Here is a 16,052-nt window from a genome sequence, read left to right on the forward strand (position 1 = left end):
TGGTTGTACATGGTCAGGCATTAGTTTGCTGCTTAGCACCATTGATTGTGGTAAGGCCTTTACATCACAGACAATTAATTTCATCCTCAACGTTTCACTTACTCTCTCTGCAAATGTTTTTTCCAAGCATTTCCCTCCCATACTTTTACCAATGGCCGAGAGAAAGGACTCCCATTGCTTAGGTAAACCAGGGAAAAAGGTCATTATTACTGTTGGATTTCCTACACAAGCATTTGCTTTACACATGTCGAAGTCTACATCCCATTTGAATACATATGCTCTTGCATTGTGCCATGTCAACGGGCTACTCTCGATAATTTTGCATATATTCGTTTTAGGCATCACAGTAACATTGTAAAACCCCTTTCCCATAAATGTGATGTTCTTCATTCTTCCAAGGTTTTCTTGCAGGCAGTTTTGCAACCAATCACACAACAACGGGTGATTCGGTCGACTGCCCACCACTTTCACCACAAATGGTTCCTGTCTAAGTCTTATTATTTCACTCTCCATGATGCATTCTTCTTCCGGGAGAGAACGAAGGCTCCCATGGCTTGCATTGAGTTATCACTTAGCATATTCATCCCATCTATCCCTTGTTCCAGATCATCAACATAAGCATTAGAGTTTCAATCCTCACATACTTGCGTCCCCTTGTTGGCAAGAGGGTTTCGTGCAGCCTCTGATGCTTCCGAGACGTTGTTTGATGCCCCCTCTGTTGTCGTCGCTCCTCTCATCCTCGCCATCCCTATCCACCATTCCTTCTCCTCTGCTCATGTCAGTATCTAGCACCTCAGGAAAAAAAGTAAACTTGATGCATACAAACTTAAAGTGATGTTAAATTTATTTAAGGCAACATAACTAGATTATCATGGAACTTAATTAGATCAAACTAATTTGCTACACTTTGATTTTTCCCCTTTTATTAAGGTCTTCCCACAATTTGACCAAGGTTAGTCTTCAAATTATAAGAAAATACTTGAAAATTAATCAATATAATGTTGTATTCAAGGGTTATTAATTATGAGATATTCCCTTAAAACAACTATGGTTGGATTCTTCAAAACTCATTAGGTACCAAAATGTTCAAGGGCAGTATTCAAATTATAAAAATTGTTAGGGGTATAATCAATATTACCATATATATTAGGGGTATTGAAGATATATTACCTTACAACAAGAATGAGAGGATGTTTCGAAACTTAGTCCATGACAACACATTCTTGTATCTATGAATGTATTCATCCATTCCCTCTTCCATTATAGACATGAAGTACTTAAAATGATAATGTCCTTATGTCATCCTTTATGTGCCATATCTTTCAAGATTTCAATTAGTATCAAGACATTTTATTTAAAGCCCAATGCAACGTAGGGGGTTTTTATTTCTCAACTTGATAAAGTTGTGCAAACTAATTTGATGGAACAAAAACTAGTAAATAACTTGTTTTTGTTGTAAAAATTAATAGGAATTATACCTTTGGTTGAATAAAATCTTCTAGCAAAGTCATCCCTTTCTTCCAATTCACGACTAGATTGTGTAGCCACATTCTAACCGCTCAAACTGTCCGAGAGCGAGCTGTTGCAAAGATATGGCACACATATCACATTTCCCATACAATTATTACTAAGTTTTGGCAGAAAATCTAGAGACAGTAACACGCTAGGCGAATTACCACATTACAATGGCTATTAATACATAGATCACTACCGGTTGGGCATGGCAGAATGAGAACCTTAGCTCTCCTAATTGTGTAGCATGCCCAAATGCAACAAAGTCAATCTGACGCGGTCTGTCGAACTGCCTAGTGACCCATCGAATATGGCAAGGGATTGGCAACCTATTGCAATTATGTCAGGTGCAAGGCACAATCAAGTGGGGGAATGTATGTTGGTTTTCACGGCAGCCCAAGTTGACAGGCACAAACATCAGGAGGGGATAACTTTGGTGATAAAAGCAAAAGAGATTATTTTTTCCACCATCGACAATATCCACTCAACTCCTATTAATGCTAAAGCTCAAGTTGTGTTGAAATTGGTCAACCCAATAACTCTTTAGATTCTATGGAAACAACAGTGTATATAATCTTCTCTAACCAAACCGTGTATCAAGTAATGTTAATGTTGAGATTTCAAGCTCAACTAAGTTTAGCCATTTAGTTAACCACATAACTTAGTAGTTGCCTATATAGAATCTAGTTAGAATGTTCACTATAAAGTCTTAAATAGGATTGTGTTCCTTGTACTTAAGTGGGATACCTTCAAGTTCATTTAATATAGGACTTACACCCTTGTAGTTGTACCTATATTCTCCTCATGCATGTGTACCTTTGCACATGAGATGTATATATACCTCATTGTGGGTATTTTTGTTTTTTGATGTCTCTTTAATATAAACAAGAGTTCCTTGAGCTACACTTATTAATCATTCCCCATTTATTGGTCATAAGTGTAACTTCCTCTCTCTCTTCCTCTCACACACATACACACGCATCACATAATCTTCCGCGACTTAATCACATACGTGATTAACTATTCACATAATTAGATACTAATTAACCCTTAGTTAATTACCTAATTATTAACATTTAATGACAATATCCACTCAACTCATATTAATGCCAAAGCTCAAGTTGTGTTAGAATTGGTTAGTCCAATAACCCTTTGGATGAATCTATGGAAACATCGGTGTAGACAGGTCTTCTCCAACCAAACCGTGCATCAGGTAATGTTAATGCAGGAGATATGGAGTGAAGTTGTAGCCACTCTAAGAGCCAATACGATGGCCTCACGAGTGGATCCGATGGAGTTGAAAGAAAACAATTAACCTTCATCCAACAATGGTCGTCCTCTCCCTTTCTTGAGTAAGTGGCCATCCACATAAGATGGAACTATCACGTCCCTATATAAGGATTTGTATATAACACTCTCATATGTAAAATTTTATAACTAATGGAAGGAGTTGTCTTTTGGAAAAAGTTTAAGGCTTTTCACATTAGACTTTCAAAATAATCAATTGCCTCCTATTGAAGAAGTAATGCTAATAATGTCTTGTAAGGTACACATACACAAGAGCTTTCTTGCCAAAGAAAAATATAAGGTGAAATTATTTTCAATGCTATTTTTATTTATGCTTAATCAATGACAAAGCTTTATATTTATGCCTTGCACTCAGGATTTGGGATTGGGTAACGAGAACGGTCATTACAATAATCATAGATCATGTAATTATTTTTAACCCAAGCAAGTCGTTCGACATTAAGAGTGCATGGAGTTGATTGGCTTGCGATACAAGATGGTGGTGATGAGGAAGGAACACAAGAATCAACATGAAAATTTCTATATGAGGCAATGAAAGGTGCATGGGCCCAATCAATCTTCACAAGGCCACCTCGTGTCGCCCAATCATCCCCATTCCAAATGCTTGAGTACACACCCATTGATTGGTTGTCTAGGTATGGAACTCCTAGTGTCCGTTGAAACACACGTATGGGTGTCCCATCCACAAGGAATCTACAAAATTGGAGTTTCGAATGATTTGTTAATTTACTTTTTGATTTCCAGTATGTATACAATATAATGTAGTAACCCTTTAGTAAATGTCTTACATGATTTGGTCTTTTCCCCAACATATGGAGTAGGTGTGAAAGTCTAGTGTGGGATCAAACCACAAGTAAATGCGTTGCTCTCGCCCACCCATACCACTTGCAAAGACATTAGTTTGTAGAATGTAAGGTTCACCCGACACATTCCCTAAGAACTCAAAATCTAGCTCATCATGGTATGTTGATTGTGAAGAGAGCTGCATCATGCATATTAAACACAAGCATGGATAATTAATAACATGAATGAATTATTGCACAGCATATTTATAACTATGTGTCATGACCTAAGGAATTGAATATCTACTCTCACTCATGAATGCTCGAATTTCAAAAAGGAAAAACATAAAAGATAGAGTAGCTTTTCATGACATTGGAGTTTAAAATGTGGTTGATTGTTGTTTCAAGAGAAGTGTGATTTCTAGGCTTGTACTAAACATCTATATCACTAACAATTTATAGTTGTAAGGTTAGAATCCAAAACATAGAAAGTTAATTAACTATTGGTGACCTCAACACATATCATACCATTGTAATCTAATCAATTTGAACCATGATGAAATACTAAACTAGTTTGTGATGTCACAAATTTAATTCTCTAATGCATATTAACAAGATGGAACATAGAATAGCTAGATATTCACATAGTAAGCAGTAACCGTGCCGGCAGAGTCACCAGGAACCAACTTGATTTGCATGTCAATATTACCGAATAAATATTCTTGCTTAGACTTGAAGCCTGAACCTGTGGTAAAAGATAAAATAACATTTATGATTAGCTAATTGTGGAAACACATAATCAAGAACTATTCTAATACATCATTATAATTACTATTTGCATAGTAACCACATGTTGAAAAAACAAGTTAGTGAGGTAATTGTAATTATAATTGAGATAATCAATGACCAAATGGAATATTAATTATCAAAACAATAACAATAGCCATTAAAAGACGAAATACACAAATGATACATAAATATACAAAAGATATATTCTTGTATACCCCATCCCATATACATACATTTATACAATCTCTCTGCCAAAGTTTTAGAATTAAGTTCCCCTTGTTTCTTAAAATTAGAACCTAACGTGGGAATTTGGATAGGTTGTTTCTCCAGCTCGAAACGTTTTAGTATTAATATTTAAATAACATATCATAAAGTTGATCATACAACCCTATAAAATACTATACTACAAATCTTATTGTTTCAACTAGCACAATAAAGCTAGTTACAAGCTCCAAAAGTTGCATCCCAAGTAAAATATGCATGAGATGCATTTTTATACACATAATACAATGTACATGTGCATGTCTTTTCCTAGCACGTTACACATTGATCAATTGGACATAACTAGCTCTCGATCAAAATTTTGAATTATATCATGATTAGGTCATTAAAATTGACATTATAAACACTAGAAGTGATAAATTTACTAAGGATTGATAGATGAGTAGCTTATTTACCCGAATTTTGGTCAAGAATGAGGTTAAGGGAGGCACCATTGTCGATAATCATGACTTTAGAAGGAGCCCAAGTGACTTGAAAATCAGTGAAGAAATTACAACATGCAAAGGGAATCATGTTGATACATTTCAAACCCAATAGGATTAGCAATGCTCCCATGTGATTAAAACATATTCTCTTGCCATTAATCAAGCAATTAGCCATAATTAGACCTTAATATATCACTAATTTCTCTTAATTAGAAGTGGGTGATATGAATGATACATTGTCCCCCTCCCACCCCTCTTTTATACAAGCATAAAGCATAATAACATCATGGATAGTATTTAAGCTCATTGAATTTATTAAATTTTTTTGCTTGTCTTTCATGGTGTCAAATATGATCTAGATCTAGTCTATTGTTACTAAAGATCCTCATCTATAACATATATATAGACATGCTTATGTATATAATTTGAGGTTTGCTCTTCTCTCAAAATTGATTTACATGATAGGTATTTATGTCGAATAATACGTGTAACGTTAGGTTGAACATAGTTGGCCCTACAAGATGTATCATGAGCTTAATTATATCAAGGTCAGATACAAACTATTGTTGAAACAAAGTTAGAAAGCATTATGTTGCAAGGCATATACTTGTGATGCATTGCATCATGATTTGATATCTTAAGAAGCTTACAATAGACTATTTAGAAGGATTGACCATGCAATTTGACACCCTCCAACAAGAAAAAAAACCCAACCAACTCACAACAGAATCTTTTGGTCTCCTTATACTATTTGGATGCTACCCCATCCTTATCTACTATATCGTACGAGCTTTAGGATGTACACAACCATTTAAGACCACAAATCCATGATAAGTCTAAAGCATGAATTGGGAGTGAGATGTTAACTAGAGTAAATCATTATGATTGCCCATGTATGTATGAAACACTTCCCAACTTGAAATCGTCCTTGGGTTTACTCCATCATATAGGGCTTAATTTAGAACGTATAAGGCCTAATTCATATGTTGAGGGTAATATGTGAAATGAACTCTCAACCTTTGTAGAAGTGTTGGAGGGCTTGCCAAACCTAGGAACCCTTCAACTCCCGTGTTGACAGGTGGAGAAAGTTGTATAGAACTTAAAAGGGTTCAAGTTATTATGCGTTTACTTATTAACTATGAGATTTTTCTTTTCTCTAAATAGAAGACATACTAGTACACAATATTTTAGTCCAATATAGGTATCAATAAGGCAATATATTTAATAATATGTTGTTACTAGTACTATTCTACATTCACATGTTTATTGTTTATTAGCCTGAAGATAATGTTTGTTTCCAAATCCAAAGTAGGTGTATATGCTATAGAATTTTGACAAACTTTCAAATTTATGTTAGTATTTCTTATTATTTTGAGTAAACGCTTTAGGAAGTTATAACATCTTACTTCTTTCCAACACTAATCCAATTTGCCAAATGACTTCACTAGTGAAACAACCTTAGTATGTATAAGGCACATGAATCTGATGCATTGCCTCTTCATTTCCTAATTAACATCTATGGATAATGGGTCGACAGATAAGATTGAGTTGAAATTATTGTACATCGACACTGTGGTTGCCCATATATTCTCATCCCCTTAACTCATTAACACTTTTTGGTCTCTTTCTCATACTATTTGGAAGTTTGGCCATCCCCATCTACAATACATTTGGAGTACTTTGGGTCCTAGGATGTTCTGGATTGTACCCTTGATTTACATAGAGGGCCCAAACAACTGTTAACATTATGCAAAGAGAATAATGTGACGCATTTTCTTTCTTTGACACATGTATGGATGCATTATGAAACAATGGGTAAATTAATACTTCCAAGAGAGAGGAACTAGTAAAACAATTATTTGGGAAAATTTATTTTAATCTTAGAAGAAAACATTTCTAGTAAAACTTGCACTATATTCTTGTACTTTTGGGAAGGTTTTGGAATATAGATATTACTTTACAAGAAAGTGAACATTCTAGAGGGCCAATCATCTGCATGTCTCAATGTTGCATTGTGAAATATGAGAGAATTTACAAAAAATACCATGTTGATCATTTTGATTTTTATGAGATAACTGGGAAGTTCTACGTAATCAAAAATTGAAAGTATAGAGAAAGTTGTTTAACCTTGATTACGGAATCCAAATTCGATGCCCTATCTTGGTATTAAACAAAATAGTTATTGAAGACTATGAAAATGTAGTACAAATTTTCTTAGACGACCTTAGAAAATATACTGTCTAAACAAGGTATGTATGAGATCGAGTTAGCTATATCTAGAGAAACCATCCTACTACGACGTTGTCTAGTATATAGTAGGACGCAAGTTCCATAGAATGAACCATAGGTATCATACGTGCATTCGCATTTGAGAATGATTCAATTAAACGTGTATGGTAAATCATCTCAAAGTTGGATTGGATTGACTATGGTCTATATTATATATTGATTCACCTTCAATCCCAATAAGTGGACTCTAATCCATTGTGAACCACCAACATAAGTATGGTTGCAATATTTGCATTGTATCACATGCATACTTTTGGGATGCTTCTTAAGAATCAAGACATCTCTATCATCCTCACTTTAGAACTTTACCAAAAAATGAGTATGAACTATAGGGATTGAATCAAAATATGTCGTTAAAAATTATAATTAAACGTTCAAAAACTCATAAAACGTATATTCAAGAATATGACGAAAACATGACGTAGGCAGTAGTAGCATAACAACTTACCTCTAGGGTGAGCTAATTTCTAATAACAAAGAAAGAAAAAAAGAAAAGAAAAAAGAAACGATAAAAAACTCATAAAACGTATATTTGAGAATATGAAGAAAACATGACATAGGCCGTAGTAGCATAACAACTTACCACTAGGGTGACCTAATTTCTAATAACAAAGAAAGAAAGAAAAAGAAGAAGGAACATGACACTAACATAAAATTTTGCCATGACACTAACAAGAGATTTTATGCCATGACACTAAAAAGAGGATATGAGAAAGTTGACAATTGAACCCAAGACACAAGTAATAGCAACTTACCACTAGGTTGTGCTTAGTTCTAATAATAAAAATACAAAAGAAAAAAAGTAAAATACTAACATAAAATTGTGCTATAAAAATGGTACTAATGAGAGAGAGAGAGAAAGATTGAGAAAATTGGGAATCGAAGCCAAGACATAAACTACAATTGGATGACTCCTTACCACTAGGGTGAACTAAATTGTCATAACAATGAATGAAAAAAAAGAATAAAAAAAGGAGCACGTATTTTTCCCATTTCAAACGTGTTCGTTCCAAACGTTTAAATGCTTGCACGAACACGAATATTACGTTCTATGGATGCAACTATATGTAGACACAAAAACAACATGAAAATCTGGTAAGAAGATTTTATTTTCTCTCTCAAACTAGACTCATCTTTTAGGTTATGTTGAAATGTTTGAGAAATTGATTGTATCAAAGTGGGACATGTTGGTCGCTACATGACTAGACTATAATGTCCAAATATTCCTGCCTAGTACACGTTTGCAAACATTAATTAAGATTTAGAAAAGAATACAACAAAATTATAGAACAACAAATTTAAACTTGGAAGTTCCCATGTTTTGGTAAAAAAAATAGTTACACCACCTAGTAGAATTGCTCTTTAGATAGACCCAAAAACATAACTTCAAGGCTTTTCAAACTTTCACTCTTTAAGACAATAGAAAACTTCTATAGTAGCAATGCCAAAAATAAACCGTGTTCTCTCATGTCAAAAGACCCTTCGAGGCCAAGTTCAATGATCGTCATCTTTTTGAATCTTTCTCAATGGAAGCTTCGCCATCCTCATCAACTATTACGTTTCTTCAATGATTATTCTCAATTGGATGATGGGATGTTTTCATCCTATTTTTGGCCTCGTAAATGTTATAAGAATGCACTCCATCTTCATCTACGATAATGCTACTTTGTTGTTGGTCCAAGGATGATACTATAATGCACATAGCCATACTCTACCTGATTTTGGATAACTCAAGTTAAAATAACATCATACCTAGTAGCTATTGCAAGTAAACTTTTGAAATATTCTCCACATTCCAATTCACAAAATGCTCAAATAAGCTCTTAAAATTAGTAATATGTTTGTCCAACTAAATGCACAGCTAGATATGTTTAACTTTACATTTAGTTAATTCCAATAATGAAGCAATTCAACCATGTCAAATAAATCATCATTGATTGTATTCCAAACTTGTTGGAATAGCCCATGCTACATACTACAAGAATGGATGCCCTTTTTAAATTGGCCTAACATACGCATTGATGTGCACAACTTATGAAGGTATGCATGTGTTAAGTCTAAAGTAGGCTACAAATGCTTACTACAAATAAGGGTATGGCTCAAGGACTATAACGAGCTTTAGGAGTCAAGATTTATTCTAGGATAAGCACCAAGAGGCCTAAGGGCTTGTCATAACAATATGCATGTTTATGAGCCCCTATTATATATGTTTACGTATGATGTTTAGGGCTCCCTAATTGACAAAACTTATACCCTTCTCACTTCATATTAACAATCGGCAACGGTTCTGTTTGGTTCTAGAGGGTCCAAACCGAACCGAACCACGAAACTGTTAAATCAAACATAAAAAATAATTCAAATTGAGCCATTAAACTGGTAAAACCGTGGTTTGGTTTCGGTTTTCAACTTAGGTCAAATTTTAAAATTTAAAATATTTCATTATTCAAACTTTTAAAATTTTAAAGATTCTCCTAAAATGTGAGAATAAGTCGTTTAAAAACAAAAAATTTAAATTTTAAAATAAAAATAAAAATATGTTAAACCGTTTAAACTGCGGTTTCTAATTGTTGAAACCGAACCGAACCGTTAAAAGAACCCAAACCTGAACCGAACCGTTTAAACTATTGAGCCACGGTTTCGCAGTTCGGTTCGGTTCAATTCAAACCGAACCGTTGCCGATTATTACTTATTCTTCTTTCATTAAGCTTGGTCAACTAGGAATTTTATAAACACATTTGATTTCTATAAGTTATGTTTGATGCTATATGGAATGGTTCTATAAATTAGGCAAATTGATATATAACATAAGTGCCAAAGTAAATGTAGCCCATTTGATCAGTTTGTTGGTCGTCAAGATTGAGCAGAGGGATCAAGTAGAGAAGTAAACAGTAGCAATAATAACATTTCTAAGGTTTCATTCATCAAGTCATTTGTAACTTGTTCGAAATTCATGTATTGCTATGTTTGCAAGAATCCCCATCCAAAAAGGTCCTTGTAATTCCAATATTCTATAGTATTCAAGGGGTTATTACTACTTCGTCACATGCTTATGTTTAACTTGATGAGTAGGGCACTTACGATGTAATAACTTCAATTGGCATCTTGAGTGTGTACGTAATTCTTGATAAATTCCACATTAAAAGAAATACATTATTAACAACTTTTATCAATAATGATAATGTCATGAAGATCTAATAAAATCTAGGGAAAAGTACTAGGATACCCCTAGAAGTTCGTCTATTTACCAGAATGCCCCTGGAAGTTCCAAATTTACCAAACTACCCCTATGTCCAAAAAATTACACTTTATAAAGTAATTATACACTCAAATCTACAAACCCTATTTACCAAAGATGGAAGAAATGGACCCGAACTAGCCCTATTTACCAAATTGTAATACTTGTGAATTGTGTTACACTTTTTATCTATATTCCCTTTACAAGAAAATGGTGACCAGTCCAATTGTTCAACATATTCCATAACTCTACAAAATTTATTCTACCTACATATATGTTAAGATGTATTGATCATAATTTATGTTACAAGTAATACTATTGAGAACTTCACTAATGCTCATATGTAATGAAGGGGCAACAATATATAAAATTTAAAATGTAGTTATTTGTGTGTTAATTCTTAATGTCTAGTTTGGAATGTTTACACACCTACAATATCAAGGATATTAATTCATCTTGTGTGGGATTTCATATTATATCTCTTTTAAACCTTTTAGAGACCATCGACCAACTTCTACATTCCATGGGATTATTTGCAGACCAGTTTCATAGATTTTATGGGAGTATCATGTCTTCACATTGTTATTAATTATACATGCAAAAAGCTTTTGTTAAATGATGTGAATATTTCTCAAGACATGCCTTTTACATCTAATATACATAAAAGCCTACAAAAGAAGATGCTTCCATTTGCAAGGTGTTATAAGTCTAGAGTGCCACCTCGCGTGCGTGAAACCTTCACAACAATATATGACCAAAATTTAGTAGTCATCAATATGACACAATCAATTTCAATAAACATACACAATGAATTGTTGAAAAGACAACCCATGAAGGTCCATGTGTTATGTTTTCACTCTTCCATTTCTATTATGTGGATCTTATGAATAACTCTCCGATGGGCAACCCACTAATTAACGTTTTGGAGCATCAATTACAAGAGTTGTGTGCAACTATATGGATATTTTTTGTTTCAAGTATTGAAGGCTCAAAAATAATCTACCACAAACATGATGTTTAGTGACAATTAAAAAAAATTTAGAGAGAAATTTAAAACTCCACCTATCTCTTCATAACCTTACAAAGACTTTTATCATAACTAAATAGAAAGAAACATGCAACAAAGCTCTTTGATTACCTGCTCGTTCATCACATAATACATTCAAACTACTTGACATATTTTCCATGTCGCACTCAAACAATTGTCTTCATACATAAATCAATTTATTTTGAAGCCCAAGGCAAAAATGCCCACATTTTTTGGAAAGAAGGTACACAATTGTTTCATAATATTACAAAATTACAAACATGACCATAATGAGGTGTCATTATATTATTCATTCATGTGATCAACCATTGTGAAAGTGGCTTTGTGAGCTAAATTTACACATAGTACAAACATGTCCATCATGAGAAGCCATTGTCGCCTCCACCATCATGAGAGGCTTCATGAGCTAAAATTACAAAAATTAAATTTTAAATGTGGCTATCGTGAGAAATGATTATGTGATTCATCCATTTGATCATGCTTTATGTTGAAAATAGCAAGGGAAAGGCTTCTAACTTGGCAAAGTGATAGCCAAAAAACCCAAAAGGGTCAAGGTCTTTTTCAAGGGTCTCAAAAATCTTTTTGAATCTTTGTGAAGACGATTGAATGCAAAGCACTATTCCTTAAATTTAGGATTGCAATTCTATCAAATTTATCAACCATTTTCCTCAAAGCCTTTGAACGGTACAAGCTTCACTTTTGTGCAACTTGAACTTATGAAGGGTCTTCAAAGTGCACAATCTTCACCCTATTATTCTTATCTTTGTTACATCTCTATTATGGATATTTAGGCTTATGTATTTCAATTTCTTTTAGGATTCACCTCCAAGGTTTGGGCCACCCCTTGATTTCAATCATGATCTTTTGGTTTTTTGTCATTCAAGGCATTCAAATTTATCAACCTTGGACCACCTTTGACTTGTCAAGCTGGTTCAATAGTATCATCATTGTAAGCCCTTTTGCAATCAAATAAATAAAGTTGACATTTAATATTAACCCAAGAAAGCAAAGACAGTGATAATTAATCCATATACCTAGAATTTGCAAATGGTGATTCATGGCCAAGAAAAATTGCATGCTAGAATGTTCTAGGATCTCTCGAGGTATCCATCATAAAAATAGGTGGTCTTGGTCTTGGTCTTGGTGATGATGATGTGGGTGTGGGTGTTGGTGTTGATGTGGACATTGGCACTGAAAAACAAAGTACACAAATCTATTATGGAATAATGCACTTGCAAATTGTATGTATGTATGTATATATACATATGTATATAATGTGTGTATGTCTGATTTTATGAGTGTGTATATGTATCTATAATTATGTGTGTATTATCTTATGATTGTGTGCATACGTATCTATAATTATGTGTATGTGTGTGTGTCGGGTCATTGAGTGCACATCTTTGTATTAGAGGAGTTGTACCTCTACACAGGTATTGTAAGTTGAGGGGTCTGGTTGATGACAAGTTGGATTGATGACAAGTTGGACAAGAGTAGTTGTTGAGCATTCTTGACTTGCTAACCTTGCTTACCCTAATCTTGTTAACCCTCACCTCTCTTGAAAGCACTATGGTCAGTAAGAAGCTCATTTGTGACTAAATAGGTTTAAGCATTAGATACATAAAAAGGTAAAGGTATTATAAACAATAGACTAACCATACTTCTCGTATTGGGAGCACATGTAACACATACATAGGCAAGAGTGATTAAGGTTTAGCTAAATAATGCTTAACACTGATTACTCATTTTGCAAGTACGAGAGAGGGAAAGGGAGGGAGGAAAGAGAGACCTCAAGACACAACACATACAAAGGGAGGAGTGATTAAGGTTTAGCTAAGTAGCATATAGCACTAATGACTCACTTTTTTATCAGTATCCCATACCACTGGTAATTGCCTAAGATCATAAATCAAGTGTAATCAACAATGCACTATTGTAGAAGTGCCTCGCCACTCTGCTCGCATTTCACAACGTTTTGATGGTGAAGTTTGTCTCTCTCCTCTGATGAGGTTACCTATGCTTCATTTTTATTAATTGCAAAAAACCCTTAATTCCTCAAGACAACACAAGTTACAATGTGTCAAGATCTAAAGTGAGTTGCCAGAATCCCTAAAATACACATAAAGCCATTAGAAATAGACCCTTATATATATATATATGTATATATATATATATATATATATGAAGGTTTCTGCACATGTGACAATACAAGAGTTTGTTCTCGAAGCAACTTTGGTCAGTAGGTGTCATGATTCAGGACATTCTTCATGGAGGTACCCGAATATCGCAAGAACACCCCTAAGATTGTGTATGTGTGTGGTCTTTTGGGTTATTTACTAGTATACCCCTACGTTTTCAGATGTTGATGAAAAGGCTAATAACATATGGGATCTCTAGGATCCTCAAGTAGCACACTCTAAATTACGTGAGTGATACAAGTTGTTTGCTGCTCTTGCCAACCCATTCCATGAAATTCCCCTCTAGCTCAAGAAACAAGGCATAGTCGAGAGGCAGACCCACCTGCGTACTTCTCAAGGTAAGAGACCTTCGCAAACACACACTATTGCCACATTTTTCATACCACAAGGATATAGATATATTTGGCAATCACTATTGGCATTGCTTAGTCTAGGTTTCCCAATTTAGAGTAGGTTTTCGAGGAACCATGGAAAGATTGGTCATTTGGTATTGACAAATTGATATTTGTGGTGCACACTAATGATGTGTACTATAAGTTGGTCGAAGATAGAGCTTGGTTAGCAAATAAGGTCTTGGATACGTGGCACACTACTTGACATGTAAAGTGGTGGCTTCAAGTTTTAGATGCAGGATGAATCTCTCATTTACCATTTCGTACAAAGGTGTTTCTTTAGTGGGTTGCCTTTGGTGGTGACTTACTAGTATCAACATTCTAGTTGGGTTGGGACATTTGTTGGTCAAGGTTGGGGGGGAGCCGGAACTCATTTCGGCTAGAATTTCCCCAAAACCGGAATCTAGCCGGTTATATTTTTTATAACCAGCTATTTATGCATTTTTTTTAAAAAAAAGTTAAAAAAATAAATTTCCCTCTCTCTCTCCCCTCTTTCTCCTTGTCTGTTTTCCCCATGTTTTCCCCCTCTTTCTCCTCTTTTCCCTCTCTTTTCCTATTTGTCTATATTACCTCTTCTCGTTTGCCACTGCCTTCGACTCGAGAGTTGAGACTTCATGTTGGGATACAAGCTCAACATTGGGTGCATAAACCAGTGCGTAGACTGCATGCGGTTAGTGTAGGGGCTCATTGATGAGCATTGAAGTATGTGTCAGTACCTCTGTCAGTTTGTATGGACTTGTATAAAAGTGCTCCCTGAGCACATCATATGTACAAAGTTTTTAGAGTATTGTTTTGGAATAGAGTTTTCTATGTTTTGCTCTCTCTATCTCTCCCATGTACACTGTGTTGATTTAGCTTTCCATTAAACCTCTCTTGTATCTTGTCTTTTGTCTGTTGCCACCCAGTTGTGTCTGTTAAGCTTTCCCACGTATTCTTTTACATGGTATAAGAGCGCGAGGGTTGAGATCCTCTGCTGCCGACAAATAGACAAACCCTAATCATGGTGAAGAACAAAAGAGGCAAAGAATGGACAGAGGAATGGCTAGCTCGTTTCCGACGGAGAAGCTTGACAGAAGCAACTAAGCATCTTGGTCATACAAGATGCACTGGTACCTGCTCGGGCATGGCTACTGGAGTTATGTCGATGGTGCTAATGACGCAACACCCAAATCGACACATAGAGATTTCCTGGCCTGGGAACAGGCGGCAAGCAGAGTTCTTTACTGCTTCATATCCTATGGGAGTGATCAACTTTTGAGCTACATTCGGGATGCGAGGACGCCGAAGGATGCTTGGGGAAATTTGAAAAAGATTTTCACCGCGAGCACCACAACTAGAAAGCTCCAACTCAGACAAGAGTTGAGCAATGTTCGAGAATGAGATATGTCAGTGGCTGATTACACCTCCAAGATCAAGGACATGTGCGACTCTCTCGCCTCTGTCGATGTAAACGTCAAGAGGACGAAATGGTGCATGTCTTCTTCGGAGGGTTAACGTCGAAGTTCGGATCATTCTGAACTGCCATCTGTATGAGGGAGAATACGCCTTTGTTTTTTGACTTACAATTGATACTCCTAGTAGAGGAGAATCACGTGGGTGCGTCAACGAGTATGCATACCGACAACAAGATGTTGTACACGGAGGAAGATAAACCACGTGGTCGTGTTGGACGAGGTGAATCAGTGCGCAATGGAGGCGGCCGACAGGCTCAAGATGGAAGGCATGGCCGTAATGCCAACAGTAGTTCCGGATCCTCCGGAAACAGGAGTCGAGGCGGCACTGGAAACTAACA

At 35.3% G+C, this 16,052-nt stretch overlaps 1 protein-coding gene across 1 annotated transcript; it reads right to left on the reverse strand.

Moving 5' to 3' along the window:
* Window positions 1-3,098: 3,098 nt before the first annotated feature.
* LOC147862129 (xyloglucan endotransglucosylase protein 7-like) lies at window positions 3,099-5,366 on the reverse strand. The gene is made up of 4 exons (XM_087322227.1): window positions 5,069-5,366; window positions 4,247-4,347; window positions 3,609-3,802; window positions 3,099-3,513 (listed from the first exon to the last, which is right to left on the reverse strand). Exons 1-4 carry the CDS (start codon window positions 5,271-5,273, stop codon window positions 3,159-3,161), a joined length of 855 nt encoding a protein of 284 aa, XP_087178353.1. The 5' UTR covers window positions 5,274-5,366; the 3' UTR covers window positions 3,099-3,158.
* Window positions 5,367-16,052: the final 10,686 nt, after the last annotated feature.

The sequence above is a fragment of the Azolla caroliniana genome, unplaced genomic scaffold (genome assembly GCF_043228905.1).
Source record: "Azolla caroliniana isolate FFs.n. ecotype wild unplaced genomic scaffold, voAzoCaro1.0.p SCAF_7, whole genome shotgun sequence".
Lineage (NCBI taxonomy): Eukaryota > Viridiplantae > Streptophyta > Polypodiopsida > Salviniales > Salviniaceae > Azolla > Azolla caroliniana.